This window comes from Bombina bombina, chromosome 9 (assembly GCF_027579735.1).
Source record: "Bombina bombina isolate aBomBom1 chromosome 9, aBomBom1.pri, whole genome shotgun sequence".
Lineage (NCBI taxonomy): Eukaryota > Metazoa > Chordata > Amphibia > Anura > Bombinatoridae > Bombina > Bombina bombina.
Window position 1 is genome coordinate 263,107,116 of NC_069507.1, and position 18,780 is coordinate 263,125,895.

At 38.7% G+C, this 18,780-nt stretch overlaps 1 protein-coding gene across 1 annotated transcript; it reads left to right on the forward strand.

The window, feature by feature from the left end:
* Window positions 1-1,041: 1,041 nt before the first annotated feature.
* LOC128640557 (olfactory receptor 1019-like) lies at window positions 1,042-16,972 on the forward strand. Its single transcript, XM_053693027.1, has 3 exons — window positions 1,042-1,134; window positions 1,960-1,967; window positions 15,919-16,972. Exons 1-3 carry the CDS (start codon window positions 1,042-1,044, stop codon window positions 16,970-16,972), a joined length of 1,155 nt encoding a protein of 384 aa, XP_053549002.1.
* Window positions 16,973-18,780: the final 1,808 nt, after the last annotated feature.

Here is an 18,780-nt window from a genome sequence, read left to right on the forward strand (position 1 = left end):
TTCCCCCCCCCCAAAAGACCATCCTCCCAGATCCCTTCGCAATTTATTAACCCATTCCCTCCCCCCTTTCTCCCACTTAGAAGTTTTTTTTTTCTGTAGTGCAGCGGTTCCCACCCGCTCCCTCCCCGTGCACGCGTGCATGTCCGTGCGCACCCCCGGTGGCCATGCCCCCGATCCCGCCTCCCTCTTAATCATAAGAGCCATCGATGGCCGCCCACCCGCCTCCCACTTTGGCTCCCACCCACCAAACGATTTTCAGTCATCAATGTCCGGTGCAGAGAGGGCCACAGAGTGTCTCTCTCTGCACCGGAGGGGTAAGAAGTGTTATTGCAGGATGCCTCAATATCGAGGCATCACTGCAATAATCGGAAAGCAGCTGGAAGCGATCAGGATAGCTTCCAGCCGCTTTAAACCCCAATGTCGTACAGGGTACGTCGCTGGTCTTTAATGACCAGTTTGTGCAAGATGTACCCTGTACGACATGAGTCGTTAAGGGATTAAAGACATTCTTAACATGAGTAAATTATCTAAAGTCAAATAGACTTTATAATTGAACGCATTCAGTTTATTCTGAGCCATAATTATTTTCTTTTTGAAGGCATATATTACAAACAAAATCAAGGTACAGCGATGGGGACCACTTTCACCCCATCGTATGCGAACCTGTATATGTCCCATTTTGAAGATAATATGATTTGGAATAATAATCCTTTTACACATAATATTATCAAGTATCATTGATTCATTGATGACATTATAATCATCTGGCAGGGACCTTCAGAAAATATTCATGGTTTTTTAACTAATTTAAATAGGAATACATATAATCTAAAATTTACCCATGATAGTTCACCAACATCTATTTTCTTTCTAGATCTTACTCTGTATTATAATCTCAATTCTAACACTAAAGTGGTAAGAAATTATCATAAATCTACAGATAGAAATAGCCTTTTGAATGCCAAATGTGGCCATCTAAGACAATGGAAGCGGAGTATTCCAGTAGCACAGTATCAAAGAATCAAACAAAACTGCACGAATATGGATGACTTTAATGAGGAATCCAAAATCCTTACCAATAAATTCTTGGAAAAAGGTTATAGTGTAGATTTGTTGGAGAACAGTAAAAACAAGGTAGCCAATATGAATAGGGCATCCCTTATTAATAATCAACCCAAAAGTATTAAACAAAGGATACATCAAATTAAGAAGGAAGGTCATCCCAAATTTGTAACTAGATTCAACAATCAACACTATAAGATTAAAAATATTTTGAAGAAACATTGATATTAAAAATTACATTGCACCAACTAAATTAAGACAACAAAATCAAGTAGGTTCTCTCACTAGTTGGTGTGGCGAAGCTAATGGTCTGTATCCGTGTAAAATATCAGAATGTATTATGTGCCCCCTTATAGGAAATAATAGTGCATCATTTAGTAATTATGATGGCAGTAAAACATACACATGTAACAGTAGGTGTACTTGTCATTCTACATATGTTGTATACCAGTTAATCTGTAAATGTGGGCATATTTAGATAGGTCGCACAAAACGTAAAATTAAATATAGACAGAGAACATATTAGGAATATTGAGTCTGGTTTTGAAAACCACAGTGTATCTTACCATTTTAAATTACATCACAATTGGAATCCACAAGATTTGAGTATTAAAATTGTTGAATGGGTTGCACCAGATATCTGGGATACTAATAGGCTACTACGACTTAGGAAAAGAGAGACCTTTTGGATATAAACTCTTAACTGTATGGAACCTCATGGGTTAAATATCGAATTAGATATACAGGCTTTTCTATGACATATTTTTAAATTTATTTATTGATATATTTGTTTGTACGAGGATTTGATTCACTTTGTCTAGTTTTTTAAAAAAAACATAACTATTTGTAATGACATATTTGTAGGATTTTATAACAGTTGCTCCTTATTGTTTTTAGGATTTTCAGTAAGAACATACACTGTAGTAATTTGTTTTTAACAATTCATATTTTATGCTGGCAGAAACACTGTATCACCTTGAATATTTATTTGTATATCCAATGTGACTTTTTCAAGTGATATAGATTATTAATTGTATTTTATTTATCAATATGCCCCTTATGAATGTTTGTAATTGTTCCCGGTTATGATCTGATGGCATTGGTCTAATATGTGGGAGTGTGCTTGCCACACCATTCATATGGAGCACACACTACCTTGACGCTTCACTCTTGAGAAAGTTCAGCTGTGTCGGGACGAAACGCGTAGAGAACCGCCACTTATTGTCTAGTTTTGACCCTGTGAGGCCACCGTAGTTTCCAATCTGCAGTTAGGAAACTACTAGCTTGTGGGCCGAGGGTTTTTGTGAAATTCTCCCACTACGTCTGGCATTTGTTAGCTGAAAGAGATATCATCAGCTCAAACAGTTCTTCTAATGGAATCCAAACGGACTTTGTGGCTACAGCTCATCTGTCTTAATCGGGTTATTTTGACAACTACCCAGGACTGCTGGAGTATGTTAATGAGTTGGAAACCGCTGACCGCTGAACCACTGCTGTTAGGATAAGTTTTAACAACACTTTTAACACATTGTGTGCTGTGCTGATTTTTACTGTTGTTCTTGTGAGTTGCCTTATTCCCTGTGTGCGCAAGTATTAAAGAACTTATTACCCTACACTTGAGTCTGCACTCTTCTCCTCTCTTTCAGAAATGCATAACAATAACAATAACAAATCATTTTTGCTGACTTACAGTTGTGAGTCCATAGTGTACACTTATGTCCTTGCTGTCAGTACCGCCCCTTCCAAGTGAACCTTTGTTATCCCAGTAGTCGGGGAAGAGCTCCCAGACACTCACCTCAGTGTAGCCGCTGTTCACACACTGTAATCCCTTGGTTGCATATCTCTCCAGAGATCGACAGACTGCACGCTTAATCCCCTGCAGGTCTTTATATGTACCCGTGCTCACTGTGGCCAATAGAATGCAAGGAGAGAAAGTTCCAGGAGCACCGGGTTTCAATAAAAAATCACCTTTATTTGAATTTTATAAAATAATGAGGTATAACATGACCCCCAGGGTAAAACTGAGATAGTTAACAGTAGAGAAATTAGTGGGCTAACGCGTTTCAGCTTAACACCGTATTCTTAGCCTCCTAATAAAAAAGTGATATCAAACATACTTTAAAAGCAATCACCTTCGACACAGACTGACCAATTACAAGGACCATTGCCCTTACATGCCCCATTCCTGAATAACCTAACAGCTGTCTCTATACTCAGGGTGGTTAATAAAATCACTAACCGTAGTGCACAATAATCTTCTCCTAAACTGAAGAGGGTTTCAAAAAACTTTCACAAAAAATGCCTTGCTCGAAAGGACCTCCCTCTAACAAAAGTGGTACTGAAAGTGTGCACAAATATAAGATTGCCTCTGACTAAATTTGATTGCAGCATACCTGGTCTGTTTAATTTTGCCCTAGAACCAACACTCTTTCTTATGTGCTGTGACCTTGCCCCTGACAATAGATATAAATATCAAATCTATTTCCAACTAGAATTAGAGTCGTATTATATTCCTATATATGATAGAAAGAGAACAGAGACCTCGGGATAATATGTAATATTTGAACAAATTACCTATACTGGAGTGGATTTAAGGAGTGTATATAACAAGAACAGTCTGGGTGCAGGTGTGATAAAGCTTATATATAAAAATAAATATTAATAAGCAAAAAATGGATTGGCCAGTCAATTCAAGTCCATACAATACCCCCTGAGAGACTAGATCCCAGAACGGAGTTTACGCAGTGTGTATCCTGAAACGTTTTCCTTTCTGACACTGTTAATTATAGGCAGGATAGCTGGATAACAAGATATTCGAGACAACCAATCCCTGAAACATGAATGTATAAACTGTAATTCAAAAGTGCTCACAAGTCATTTGTGGCAGAGCACATACCCCCGTATGGATCCCCTGAGCCTCCGGTACACTATTCTGCAGTTTGGCCTCAAGGTTCTGGATACAGCTCCTCCCTTTTGGTATCCACAGTGTTCGGTCTCAATAGACCTTTTTTTTTTTCTCCATCTATGAATTGGGTTAAACGAGCTGCCTGATGACCAGGATCCCACTGCTGTTACTTCGGCGTCTGACGTCACTGGGGGGGGGGTGAATACAGGTACAATCCGGTAGTCAGCCAGCAGAGCACGAAACATAGAGTGAGTCACCGGTCAGAAGATACTTCAGAAAAAAGGTAGCAGACTCGTTCTATAGTAAAAGTTAGCTTTTATTTCCAATTTCTTTTTAAGGCTTTACAAACAGTTTACTTACAGGGTGGCTGTTGTCATTCTTTTTAATTTGGAAATAAAAGCTAACTTTTACTGTAGAACGAGTCTTCTACCTTTTTTCTGTAGTGTATATAACAAAACGCTAGAACCAACACTCTTTCTTATGTACTGTGACCTTGCCCCTGACAATAGATATTAATATTAAATCTATTTCCAACTAGAATTAGAGTCTTCATATATTCCTATATAGAAAGAGAACAAAGACCTCGGGATAATATGTAATATTTGAGCAATTTACCTATACTGGAGTGGATTTAAGGAGTGTATATAACAAAACATAGTCGCCTAGATTTAGAGTTCTGCGGCCAAAGGGGTGCGTTAGCTATGCGTGCTTTTTTCTGGCCGCACCTTTTAAATACCGCTGGTATTGAGAGTTCACAGAATGGCTGCGTTAGGCTCCAAAAAAGGAGCGTATAGCATATTTACCGCAACTTCAACTCTAGATACCAGCGGTGCTTACGGACGCGGCCAGCTTAAAAAACGTGCTCGTGCACGATTCCCCCATAGAAAACAATGGGGCTGTTTGAGCTGAAAAAAAACCTAACACCTGCAAAAAAGCCGCGTTCAGCTCCTAACGCAGCCCCATTGTTTTCTATGTGGAAACACTTCCTACGTCTGCAACTAACACTCTAACATGTACCCCGAGTCTAAACACCCCTAACCTTACACTTATTAACCCCTAATCTGCCGCCCCCGCTATCGCTGACCCCTGCATATTATTTTTAACCCCTAATCTGCCGCTCCGTACACCCCCGCCACCTACATTATCCCTATGTACCCCTAATCTGCTGCCCCTAACATCGCCGACCCCTATATTATATTTATTAACCCCTAATCTGCCGCCCCCAACGTCGCCTCCACCTAACTACACTTATTAACCCCTAATCTGCCGAGCGGACCGCACCGCTACTATAATAAAGTTATTAACCCCTAATCCGCCTCACTCCCGCCTCAATAACCCTATAATAAATAGTATTAACCCCTAATCTGCCCTCCCTAACATCGCCGACACCTAACTTCAATTATTAACCCCTAATCTGCCGACCGAAATAAATTAACGAAATAAATTAACTCTTATTAAATAAATTATTCCTATTTAAAGATAAATACTTACCTGTAAAATAAACCCTAATATAGCTACAATATAAATTATAATTATATTATAGCTATTTTAGGATTTATATTTATTTTACAGGTAACTTTGTATTTATTTTAACCAGGTACAATAGCTATTAAATAGTTATTAACTATTTAATAGCTACCTAGTTAAAATAATTACAAAATTACCTGTAAAATAAATCCTAACCTAAGTTACAATTAAACCTAACACTACACTATCAATAAATTAATTAAATAAAATACCTACAATTACCTACAATTAAACCTAACACTACACTATCAATACATTAATTAAATACAATATCTACAAATAAATACAATGAAATAAACTAACTAAAGTACAAAAAATAAAAAAGAACTAAGTTACAAAAAATAAAAAAATATTTACAAACATCAGAAAAATATTACAACAATTTTAAACTAATTACACCTACTCTAAGCCCCCTAATAAAATAACAAAGACCCCCAAAATAAAAAAATGCCCTACCCTATTCTAAATTACTAAAGTTCAAAGCTCTTTTACCTTACCAGCCCTGAACAGGGCTCTTTGCGGGGCATGCCCCAAGAAATTCAGCTCTTTTGCCTGTAAAAAAACACATACAATACCCCCCCCCCCCAACATTACAACCCACCACCCACATACCCCTAATCTAACCCAAACCCCCCTTAAATAAACCTAACACTAAGCCCCTGAAGATCTTCCTACCTTATCTTCACCTCACCGGGTATCACCGATCGGTCCTGGCTCCAAAATCTTCATCCAACCCAAGCGGGGGCTGGCGATCCATAATCCTGTGGCTGAAGAGGTCCAGAAGAGGCTCCAAAGTCTTCATCCTATCCGGGAAGAAGAGGCGATCAAGACCGGCAACCATCTTGATCCAAGCGGCATCTTCTATCTTCATCCGATGAGGAACGGTTCCATCGTGAAGACCTCCAGCGCGGATCAATCTTCTTCCTCCGACGTCCAACTGAAGAATGACGGTTCCTTTAAGGGACATCATCCAAGATGGCGTCCCTCGAATTCCGATTGGCTGATAGGATTCTATCAGCCAATCGGAATTAAGGTAGGAAAATTCTGATTGGCTGATGGAATCAGCCAATCAGAATCACGTTCAATCCGATTGGCTGATCCGATCAGCCAATCAGATTGAGCTCGCATTCTATTGGCTGATCGGAACAGCCAATAGAATGCCAATCGGAATTCGAGGGACGCCATCTTGGATGATGTCCCTTAAAGGAACCGTCATTCTTCAGTTGGACGTCGTCGGAAGAAGATTGATCCGCGCTGGAGGTCTTCACAATGGAGCCGTTTCTCATCAGATGAAGATAGAAGATGCCGGTTTGTTCAAGATGGTTGCCGGTCTGGATCGCCTCTTCTTCCCGGATAGGATGAAGACTTTGGAGCCTCTTCTGGACCTCTTCAGCCGCAGGATTATGGATCGCCAGCCCCCGCTTGGGTTGGATGAAGATTTTGGAGCCAGGACCGATCGGTGATACCCGGTGAGGTGAAGATAAGGTAGGAAGATCTTCAGGGGCTTAGTGTTAGGTTTATTTAAGGTGGGTTTGGGTTAGATTAGGGGTATGTGGGTGGTGAGTTGTAATGTTGGGGGGGGGGGTATTGTATGTGTTTTTTTACAGGCAAAAGAGCTGAATTTCTTGGGGCATGCCCCGCAAAGGGCCCTGTTCAGGGCTGGTAAGGTAAAAGAGCTTTGAACTTTTTTAATTTAGAATAGGGTAGGGCATTTTTTTATTTTGGGGGGCTTTGTAATTTCATTAGGGGGCTTAGAGTAGGTGTAATTAGTTTAAAATTGTTGTAATATTTTTCTAATGTTTGTAAATATTTTTTTATTTTTTGTAACTTAGTTCTTTTTTATTTTTTGTACTTTAGTTAGTTTATTTAATTGTAGTTATTTGTAGGTATTGTATTTAATTAATGTATTGATAGTGTAGTGTTAGGTTTAATTGTAGGTAATTGTAGGTATTTTATTTAATTAATTTATTGATAGTGTACTGTTAGGTTTAATTGTAACTTAGGTTAGGATTTATTTTACAGGTAATTTTGTAATTATTTTAACTATTTTAGCTATTAAATAGTTCTTAACTATTTAATAGCTATTGTACCTGGTTAAAATAAATACAAAGTTACCTGTAAAATAAATATAAATCCTAAAATAGCTATAATATAATTATAATTTATATTGTAGCTATATTAGGGTTTATTTTACAGGTAAGTATTTAGCTTTAAATAGGAATAATTTATTTAATAAGAGTTAATTTATTTCGTTAGGTTTAAATTATATTTAACTTAGGGGGGTGTTAGGGTTAGGGTTAGACTTAGCTTTAGGGGTTAATCCATTTATTACAGTAGCGGCGAGATTCGGTCGGCAGATTAGGGGTTAATAATTGAAGTTAGGTGTCGGCGATGTTAGGGAGGGCAGATTAGGGGTTAATACTATTTATTATAGGGTTATTGAGGCGGGAGTGAGGCGGATTAGGGGTTAATAACTTTATTATAGTAGCGGTGCGGTCCGCTCGGCAGATTAGGGGTTAATAAGTGTAGGCAGGTGGAGGCGACATTGAGGGGGGCAGATTAGGGGTTAATAAATATAATATAGGGGTCAGCGGTGTTAGGGGCAGCAGATTAGGGGTACATAAGTATAACGTAGGTGGCGGTCGGCAGATTAGGGGTTACAAAAATGTAATAGAGTGGCGGCGATGTGGTGGGACCTCGGTTTAGGGGTGTATAGGTAGTTTATGGGTGTTAGTGTACTTTAGAGCACAGTAGTTAAGAGCTTTATAAACCGGCGTTAGCCCAGAAAGCTCTTAACTACTGACTTTTTTCTGCTGCTGGAGTTTTGTCGTTAGATTTCTAACGCTCACTTCAGCCACGACTCTAAATACCGGAGTTAGAAAGATCCCATTGAAAAGATAGGATACGCAATTGACGTAAGGGGATCTGCGGTATGGAAAAGTCGCGGCTGGAAAGTGAGCGTTAGACCCTTTCCTGACTGACTCCAAATACCGGCGGTAGCCTAAAACCAGTGTTAGGAGCCTCAAACGCTGGTTTTCACGGCTACTGCCAAACTCTAAATCTAGGCCAGTGTGATTTGGTTGCCTATCAGCGAGTTCGAAAGCAACAGAAGGCTGTCTGTAAGTTATTTAGAAACATTATACTAATGTACATACTTATTTTGAACATGTTGTACTCTTAGATCACATATAGACTTGCCCTGGGGAAAGCTCACAGAGAGCCTAATATTTTATATTCATTGTTTCTGGGATAGTTTGATTCACCAGAAGTTGATGAGATCAAACTCGAAATTTAGTCCCCCTTGCATTCTGATTTAAGCCTGAATATCCAGAAGGCCTCCCTCTCTGCTAAACTTCTGGCTCTATCTCCCCTTTTTAACAGGTAAAACCCTCTCTATGATGGTCCAACTGAAGCTACTCACATCCTTGCCATGAAAATGAGAAAAATCTTTAATTAGGAACGTAGTGAGTGTACCTGCCCTAATATCTGAAAAGGTGTTCTTTAATACATACTCTAGCCTCCCTAGTACTGAGTCCCACATATTGTAGTGCACATTGTGTGCAAGTGATCAAATACACAATATATGTTGAATGAAAATGCAGACAGAGGCTTATTTTAAACCTCTCTCCTGTAACCATAGAGCTAAAGCTATCTCCCATCATTGCTTTTGCACATGCTACACAGGCTGTATAATTACAGTGATACATTCCATTAAATCTCAGCCAGGAAGAGTGGTTGATAGCCCTTGTCTTAAGCCTTGTGGTGACCGCTATGTTTCCTACTGTTCTGCCCTTCTTGTATGCAAATCTTATCCCTTTCTCTACTGTAGTTTGCAGCCCATCATCGGCTAGGAGTAATGGATAGTGTTTCCTAATGATTCAACATGTTTTGAAATACTGTTGTGAGTACTCTGTAATGAGTATGACCTTTTTGTCGGTATTCCCTTCCTGGGCTGTAGGATGTCCCTTGGCACAATCAAGATATTAATTCTGTCAATTGATTTACCTGTTCTTCTAGCTTTAGATATAATAGCTGATTTATATTCCCTCTCTTTGAGTCTTTCCATGAAGCCGTCAGCTTGTTTTTCATAAATTGCCTCATTGGTACAGTTTCTTTTGAGGCATATAAATTCACCTCTTACTACACCCTTAAATACTCTTTGCAGGTGACAGCTGGAGGCATGAAGGAGAGAGTTCCCGAAATAGGTTTTCGGTAGACCTCTGTCTCAATGCCCTTATCTGGGACCCCCCCTCAGGGTTATATATATAAGGTGTGTACCAACCGACCAATGGAAATGCAGTGAATGCTTTTAAAGTATATTCAATATCACTTTTTTATTAGGAGGCTAAGGGGTCTATTTATATATGTGCGAGCGGACATAATCCGCTATAGCGAACCATGTCCGCCGCACATCGATAAATGCAGACAGCATATGCTGTCGGCATTTATCATTGCACCAGCAGTTCTTGTGAACTGCTGGTGCAATACCACCCCCTGCAGATTCACGGCAGATAATCGGCCGCTAGCAGGGGGTGTCAATCAGCCTATGAGTTTAGAAACAGTGGTCTTAAGACCACTGCTTCTTAACTCCTATTTCCGGCGAGCCTTAAGGCTCGCGTGAAAACAAGGGGAACAGGGGCCATTCGGCCCTTGTTAAATAGACCCCTAAGAGTACGGCGTTAAGCCGAAACATGTCGGCACCACTAATTTCTCTACTGTTAACTACCTCAGTTTTATCCAGGGGGTCATGTTATACCATATTGTTTTATAAAATTCAAATAAAGGTGATTTTTATTGAAACCCGGTGCTCCTGGAACTTTCTCTCGGAGCTCACTATATACCTCTATTTGAAGATGTGGACATACAGTGAGAAATGGTTTACACATAGCACAACAACCACGTGGTCTGTACTGGAGACTGATTGTCAAAAACTAAACCAATGGTCTGTAATACGTGGCAGTTATCTGGGGAATAATAGTAGTCAATTAATGGGAATGATACAATAAGTTATTCCAAGTCCCAATCACAGTTCAAAAATGGTGCAAGATTTAAAAACATAACAACAGATAGTAGTGGAAAGTAATATTATCACCCAATATTAGAAGAAAGACACGAGTCCTCTCTGGGGTTTGTACTCACAATGTTTCACCTCAATCATATAAGGTAAGTGGGGTGCAGTATGGGAGAGCCCTCCTCAGACACAGTTGGTGTCTACTACAAAGTGTCTCATTCTGTGCAGCTATATTCTCAGATGGTAGCTTTATTGTGTCTCTTAGTATAGTAGAATGCAATCCTACTCCAGCAAGTGTAGAAAAAGAGACAAAGAACACCAAATAGTGTAATGCATTAATTTTAATTGATGTTAATAACTATTCTGCTCACATGTGACAACCTCATGCAAATATGTGGTAATGATTAAGCACAGTGGTGAACTCTATGGGTACCTCTATGGTTCCTGTTGCACTTAGTGCAATCAATCTCATGTGGGCTGACATTCAGGTATGCTAACAGTATATGGCATGCAACAAAAGTCACCATAAAGTCTGCTGGGTGTATTAAAAGTCCTTTTCTGCTTCTTTGTCTGCTGGGTGTTGCGTAACTAGTTAGCATGGAGGAGTCTTGTTTGTTATAGGAATTAACCAGACAAATCTCTCCACCGGCAACTGAGAACGGCCATGCACCGAGAACTAACGAGACTCCTAGATGCTTGTTTTTTATTTGGAAAGGCAAATCTCTGTGTTTTATTTTTTGTAAATATATATTGCTTGGTACAGTGTATATAGGGTTTGCTTATCATGGAACAGTTAGATTGTAATTTTAGCATAAAGGGAAATACAATATTTGGGCAATTTTCACTCTTTTTCGTCTTGCTCTGCTTCAACTAACATTTGTGAGTTCATATTCACAACAGCATATTAGATTTTATATTTATAGAAACATTTCTTAGAGGAGAGAATAATTTCCTCAGAGGTAATAAGAAGATTAAACTTGTATCCAATTACTTATACCAGAGGGAATCAGCATGCACATAAAAAGGAAGGAAAATAACAGCGTGACCACTTGCTGTGTCCGATGACTGATTTATCTTTCGCCTTTTAACTAGAACACATAGCTCATAGCTGATTACTTTGCGTTAGTTTCTATTTTTAAGCTATAAATCTTCATTTCTTATTCAAATAGTATTGAGACTAAATAACATTGTGGTTTTGATGTATTCTCTATCAGGACTAAGGTAACTATAATAATATTATGATATTATTATTATTATTATTACTATTAGTAATAGTGGGGTCCATCACAATTATCAACTTATTTTCAACAGAAAATCACAATAAAAGTCTATAGGGATTTTTGTTGAAAAATCAAATTATATTTTTGTCTTAAGGATTTTGATCAACTCCATAGATATAGGGGTCGATTTATGAAGTAGTGGATGCTGCTTCCGACCCACTACACATTCCGACCCACTACACATTCCGACCCACTACACATTCCGATCCACTGCACATTCTGACCCACTGCACATTCCGACCCACTGCATATTCTGACCCACTGCACTTTCCAACCCACTGCACATTCCGACCCCCTGCACATTCCGACCCACTGCACATTCCGACCCACTGCACATTCCGACCCCCTGCACATTCTGACCCACTGCACATTCCGACCCCCTGCACATTCCGACCCCCTGCACATTCCGACCCCCTGCACATTCCGACCCACTGCACATTCCAACCCACTGCACATTCCGACCCCCTGCACATTCCGACCCCCTGCACATTCCGACACACTGCACATTCCGACCCCCTGCACATTCGACCCACTGCACATTCCGACCCACTGCACATTCCGACCCCCTGCACATTCCAACCCCCTGCACATTCTGACCCACTGCACATTCTGACCCACTGCACATTCCAACCCCCTGCACATTCCGACCCCCTGCACATTCTGACCCACTGCACATTCCGACCCACTGCACATTCCGACCCCCTGCACATTCCGAACCACTGTACATTCCAACCCCCTGCACATTCTGACCCACTGCACATTCTGACCCACTGCACATTCTGACCCACTGCACATTGCAACCCACTGCACATTCACAGGGACCTGAAGCGGAAGTTAAGAAGCAGCGGTCGTAAGGCTGCTGCTCCTTAACTCGTTTGCCACCTCTGAGGTGGCGGACAGCAATCAGCCCGATTGAATACGATCGGGTTAAATGACACCCCCTGCTAGTGGCCGATTGGCCGCGAATATGCAGGGGGCGGCATTGCACAAGCATTTCACTAGAAATGCTGGTGCAATGATAAATGCCGACAGCGTATGATGTCGGCATTTATCGATGTGCAGCGGACAAGATCCGCTACAACGGATCATGTCCGCACACACATTAGTAAATTACCCCATAGAATGTAAAGAGGAAGGGTGCTGTGTATAGAAGGTATCATGTGCAATGCTCACCAGCTTTGCAATGCTCACCAGCTTTGAATATGGAGTTGATTTCAATCTTTTATAAAGGTTTATCTAATGATTTTACTTGTTATCCAGATATAAACTGGGAATTCAACTGACTCTGACATTTGCAGTGCTCCTTTCACAACTCGTAAGGTTACAATACAGTTCTTTTAAATGAGCACCTGTGTATAGTGTGTAAGATAAATCATCATTTACATTAGATGAACTGAGATGAACTGAGTCTGATCAGTATCCATCCTTATCACTGTTAAACAAAGTGAATGCCATTTGTATACAGGCATGATATGAATACTGAGCATGTTTGCTCTATATTAAAATTGACACTTTTTATATTTTCAACGTATAGTTTTAATTTTTAATATAAATCAAGGATAAGGTTGTAGGTTTCTTTCAGAAGGAAAGGGCTGCAACATATCTCCCCATTCTCCTCTTCTAAAAAATGATTTTAATATTTCTCAGACTATAAACCGTGAAACTGCTTCATTGTAATATTGAAGCCAGAAAAATGTTGTAAATGTAAATCTATTTAAGTTGGGGTATACAGTGCATGTGTGTATGATGTGTTGTTTATAGGCATTATAGTTTAAAACTATTCGCTATACATTCTTTTCTAACCTTACTTATTTAAAAAAAACATGTTTTTTAATTTGGTGAGGTTTGGTCTAGAAACAAGATTAATATGGCACAATTTCTACCAATGAAACTAATGAGACACTTTATTCTCAGAAAATATTAAAATATATGTAGTGTTAGTTATATTTTTTAATGTCCGACTTGTAACTAATGCAAAAAATACTGCAACCTCATGATCATGTTTACACTTCTCGCACTAAAAAGTGTGCTGCCCAATCTAGTCCTGTATGTTTTTTTCAGAACTAAACTAAAGATTAACACATAGGGCTCCATTTACTAAGTATTGATTGCTGTTTGGAGGCCCGTCGTATCAGGCTCTCTGGAACGATAGCTAAGTAGCAGTGATCTTGATTGAAATCTGATCAGGGTGATTGACAGCCCCTGCTAGAGGCCAATTGGCCGTCAGTGAGTAGAAGGCGGCTGGTGCAATGCTTGTGAAATGTTAAATGCGGAGATTGTATGCGAATCATGTCTGCACGACCAATAGTAAATGGAGCCCAAAGCCTTAATAGAAGTGGTAAACAAATATTTAGTTGTATCTTCTTAAGATGGACAAACTTTATTTATGTATTTATTTCTTTATTCTATGTAGCTCTCTATTTTGGCCTTTATTACTACAGTTTTTTATATTATTCTTATAATCAGGGTCTATATTAAGACATTTTCTCATCCCATATTAGAGAGACATCATTTTATTTAATTTAAAAGGGATTAAAGGGTTAGCTTTCTATCATAGTTTATCAAGTTTAAAAAAAAAACAAAACAACATAATATTAAATATGAAAAATAAAAAAATAAATAAATAAAATAGGCATCAGGAAAAGTTAGAAGTGAATTTTTAATACATTGATTCAAGCCTTGGATACAGTTGTAGGAAAGTGTTATAGAAGGTGAAGCAGAATTTATGCCAAAAGAATATTATGCTTCCTCAAGCAATTAGAATAAACTCCAAAAAAATCTATTGTTTTCTAACAAAACACCTCCTGTTTGTATACTCATCACTTCCCCCAACTTAAAGCTGTACAAATGATTAATAAGCATAATGATGCAAATGATTAATAAGCATAATGACATTTCTAAATAATCCCTTTTTATATAAACTTTTTATCAACAACACCTCTTCTTCCCATAAACCAAAATCTCCATGACCTCTAATAGACTTTCAACTTGATGTACTGTCTGCATTTTGTTAGCTTACATCTTTCTTTTCCTGTAAATTAAGTTATGAACGTATAAAAGGAGAATGCACATTAAACTCATTTTGACAACAGCCAAATATATTCACTTTTGTAATCTCTTGTGTGGAGTTTGAGTTACTTTCTCACTTTTGTACAAGTTGCTAATTCAGATTTCTATACTGCTAAAAATATGACTTGTTTGTCACTACCCATATACCTACCTAATCCATCTGCTACCTTCCCCGACCATGGATTATATAACACTATATTTTCCTGCCTATTTTCTTTGTCCATGCTATCATTTTTTTTACTTGACAGCCAACCTGCATTTTACACAAAATACATCTTACCCCAAGATTATACTATAGTTGCACCATGATACCTAACAGTCATAATCAAGACATAGTTTGATCATGCTGGAATATTCATCCTCTGCCAAACTTCTGGAGACTGGAAGTCATCTTGTCAGCCAGTATTTTGGTATTTTGCAGGCATTCATGGTGCCATCTATAAATGTCATCTCCCCAACACCTTTTGCAGTCATGCAGCCCCATAACATCACTACCACCTCCATGATTCACTGTTGGGACTATGCATTCACTGTAATAATCATGACCAGGTTCACACCAAACATGATGCACCCCATCTGAGCCGAAAAATTGTATCTTGGTCTTGGCCATCTTTACCAAATAATGTGCTCCCAGTATTCATAAGGCTTTTTATGTTGTTTAGCAAAGTTTAATCTCACAGTTTTGTGCCGAAGAGCAAGCAAGGGTTTTTAGGTGTTCTCAATTTTCTTTCAGTAATCTAACTTGTGTGTCAGAGGTGTATTCACTTTTGTTGCATTAAGTTTCTACTTTGAAGCCTGTATTTTCAATCTAAAGTATTTGTTTTTGATTGTTTATAATATGAAATACTCCACTTGTCAAGTTAGAAATAAAATAATTATTGAAAGGTGATACAATTTTGAATAATTTAAGTGATTTTGCCCAGGGGTGTACTCACTTCTGTTGTATACTGTATTTAGGAGGCTGATGCATATTTGACAATGAATCCATTAGTTTCTCAGCTGTGTTATTTTTTATTTGTATGTATTTAGTTGACTAAACATAATTATTACGATATCTCCTATAGGTTAAATGATTTATCATCATCTTCATGGGCTGCAGTGTTGGACGTTCTATTGAAGAGCAACAAAAGTGCAACTGAATTTCTTATTGTGGGTTTCTCTGATGCTCCTGACTTGCAAATCCCCCTGTTTAGTCTCTTTTTCCTCATCTACTCTCTTACAGTGCTGGGTAATCTTATTATCATCCTATTAATCAGCTCTGACATAAATTTGCAAAAGCCCATGTACTTTTTCCTTTGCAGCATGTCATGTTTGGATATTTCCTATAGTTCTGTAACGGCACCAAATCTGTTGCACATGTTCATCACAGCTAATAAAATGACTTCTTTTAACCGGTGCATGGTGCAGCTTTATTTCTTCAACTCCTTTGCTAGTATGGAATATTTGCTGCTCACCACTATGGCATACGATCGGTATATGGCTATTTGTAACCCGCTAATTTATCCTCAAATAATGAACAAAAAGAATTGTCTAATATTAGTGGCCATGGCTTGGCTATCTGGGTTCTTAGCAGGACTTCCTGTAACAGTGTTGTCCTCTGCTCTAGCATTCTGTACATCAAACATTATTAACCATTTCTTTTGTGATGTAACTCCGTTATTGAAGCTAGCTTGTGGCGATACATCTACTATCAAGTTTGTAATGTTTGCACAAGGTGTCTGCCTGCTTTTTAGCTGTTTTTTACTCACTGTGATGTCTTATATCTATATTATCAATGCCATTCTAAAAATCAGCTCCGCAGAAGGCCGGCTCAAAACCTTCTCAACCTGTGGTTCCCACCTGACGGTTGTCGTACTATTTTATGTTTTAGTTGTAGGTGTCTACATGAAGCCAACATCTTCTTATTCACTGGACGAGGGAAAATTTCTGTCTGTACTTTATGTTAATGTTATACCCATGTTGAATCCTATAATATACACTCTGAGAAACAAAGATGTGAAAGAATCATTCAGAAAAGCATGTAGGAACAGTATGGCGACATTTCACATATTAGGATCAACTATTCATTTTAAACCTTCAACAAAGTCTACAAAATCAAAGTTAACAAGTTTACATTAATGCATTTGGGGAAAAATTATCTTAAGAAAAACTACAGATGTGTCTTAATTTTAAAGGGACATTAAACACTAAGGGCCAGATAACAAGTGGAGCTCTAAATAACGCTTTCACGAAAGTGATATTAGCGCTCCACTGAGTGAAACCAGAGCATGATAATGTTCACTGGTATTACAAGTTGATCACAATCGCCTAGATTTAGAGTTCTGCGTTAGCCGTCAAATCCAGCGTTAGGGGCTCCTAACGCTGGTTTTGGCCGCCTGCTGGTATTTAGAGTCAGTCAGGAAAGGGTCTAACGCTCACTTTGCAGCCGCGACTTTTCCATACCGCAGATCCCCTTACGTCAATTGCGTATCCTATCTTTTCAATGGGATCTTTCTAACGCCGGTATTTAGAGTCTTGGCTGAAGTGAGCGTTAGAAATCTAACGACAAGACCCCAGCCGCAGAGAAAAGCCAGGAGTTAAGAGCTTTCTGGGCTAACGCCAGTTCATAAAGCTCTTAACTACTGTGCTCTAAAGTACACTAACACCCATAAACTACCTATGTACCCCTAAACCGAGGCCCCCCCACATCGCCGCCACTCTAATAATTTTTTTTAACCCCTAATCTGCCGACCGCACACTGCCGCAACCTACATTTTCCCTATGTACCCCTAATCTGCTGCCCCTAACACCGCCGACCCCTATATTATATTTATTAACCCCTAATCTGCCGCCCCCAACGTCGCCGCCACCTACCTACACTTATTAACCCCTAATCTGCCGACCGGACCTCACCGCTACTATAATAAAGTTATTAACCCCTAATCCGCCTCACTCCCGCCTCAATAACCCTATAATAAATAGTATTAACCCCTAATCTGCCCTCCCTAACATCACCGACACCTAACTTCAAGTATTAACCCCTAATCTGCCGACCGGACCTCACCGCTACTCTAATAAATGTATTAACCCCTAAAGCTAATTCTAACCCTAACACTAACACCCCCCTAAGTTAAATATAATTTTTATCTAACAAAATAAATTATTTCTTATTAAATAAATTATTCCTATTTAAAGCTAAATACTTACCTGTAAAATAAACCCTAATATAGCTACAATATAAATAATAATTATATTGTAGCTATTTTAGGATTAATATTTATTTTACAGGCAACTTTGTATTTATTTTAACCAGGTACAATAGCTATTAAATAGTTAATAACTATTTAATAGCTACCTAGTTAAAATAATTACAAAATTACCTGTAAAATAAATCCTAACCTAAGTTACAATTAAACCTAACACTAAACTATCAATAAATTAATTAAATAAAATACCTACAATTATCTACAATTAAACCTAACACTACACTATCAATAAATTAATTACATACAAATACCTACAAATAAATACAATTAAATAAACTAACTAAAGTACAAAAAATAAAAAAAGAACTAAGTTACAAAAAATAAAAAAATGCCCTACCCTATTCTAAAGTAAAAATTGAAAAGCTCTTTTACCTTACCAGCCCTTAAAAGGGCCTTTTGCGGGGCATGCCCCAAAGAATTCTGCTCTTTTGCCTGTAAAAAAAAACATACAATACCCCCCCCCAACATTACAACCCACCACCCACATACCCCTAATCTAACCCAAACCCCCCTTAAATAAACCTAACACTAAGCCCCTGAAGATCTTCCTACCTTATCTTCACCACGCCGCGTATCACCGATCCGTCCAGAAGAGGCTCCGAAGTCTTCATCCGATCCGGGGCTGAAGAGGTCCATCATCCGGCTGAAGTCTTGATCCAAGCGGGGGCTGAAGAGATCCAT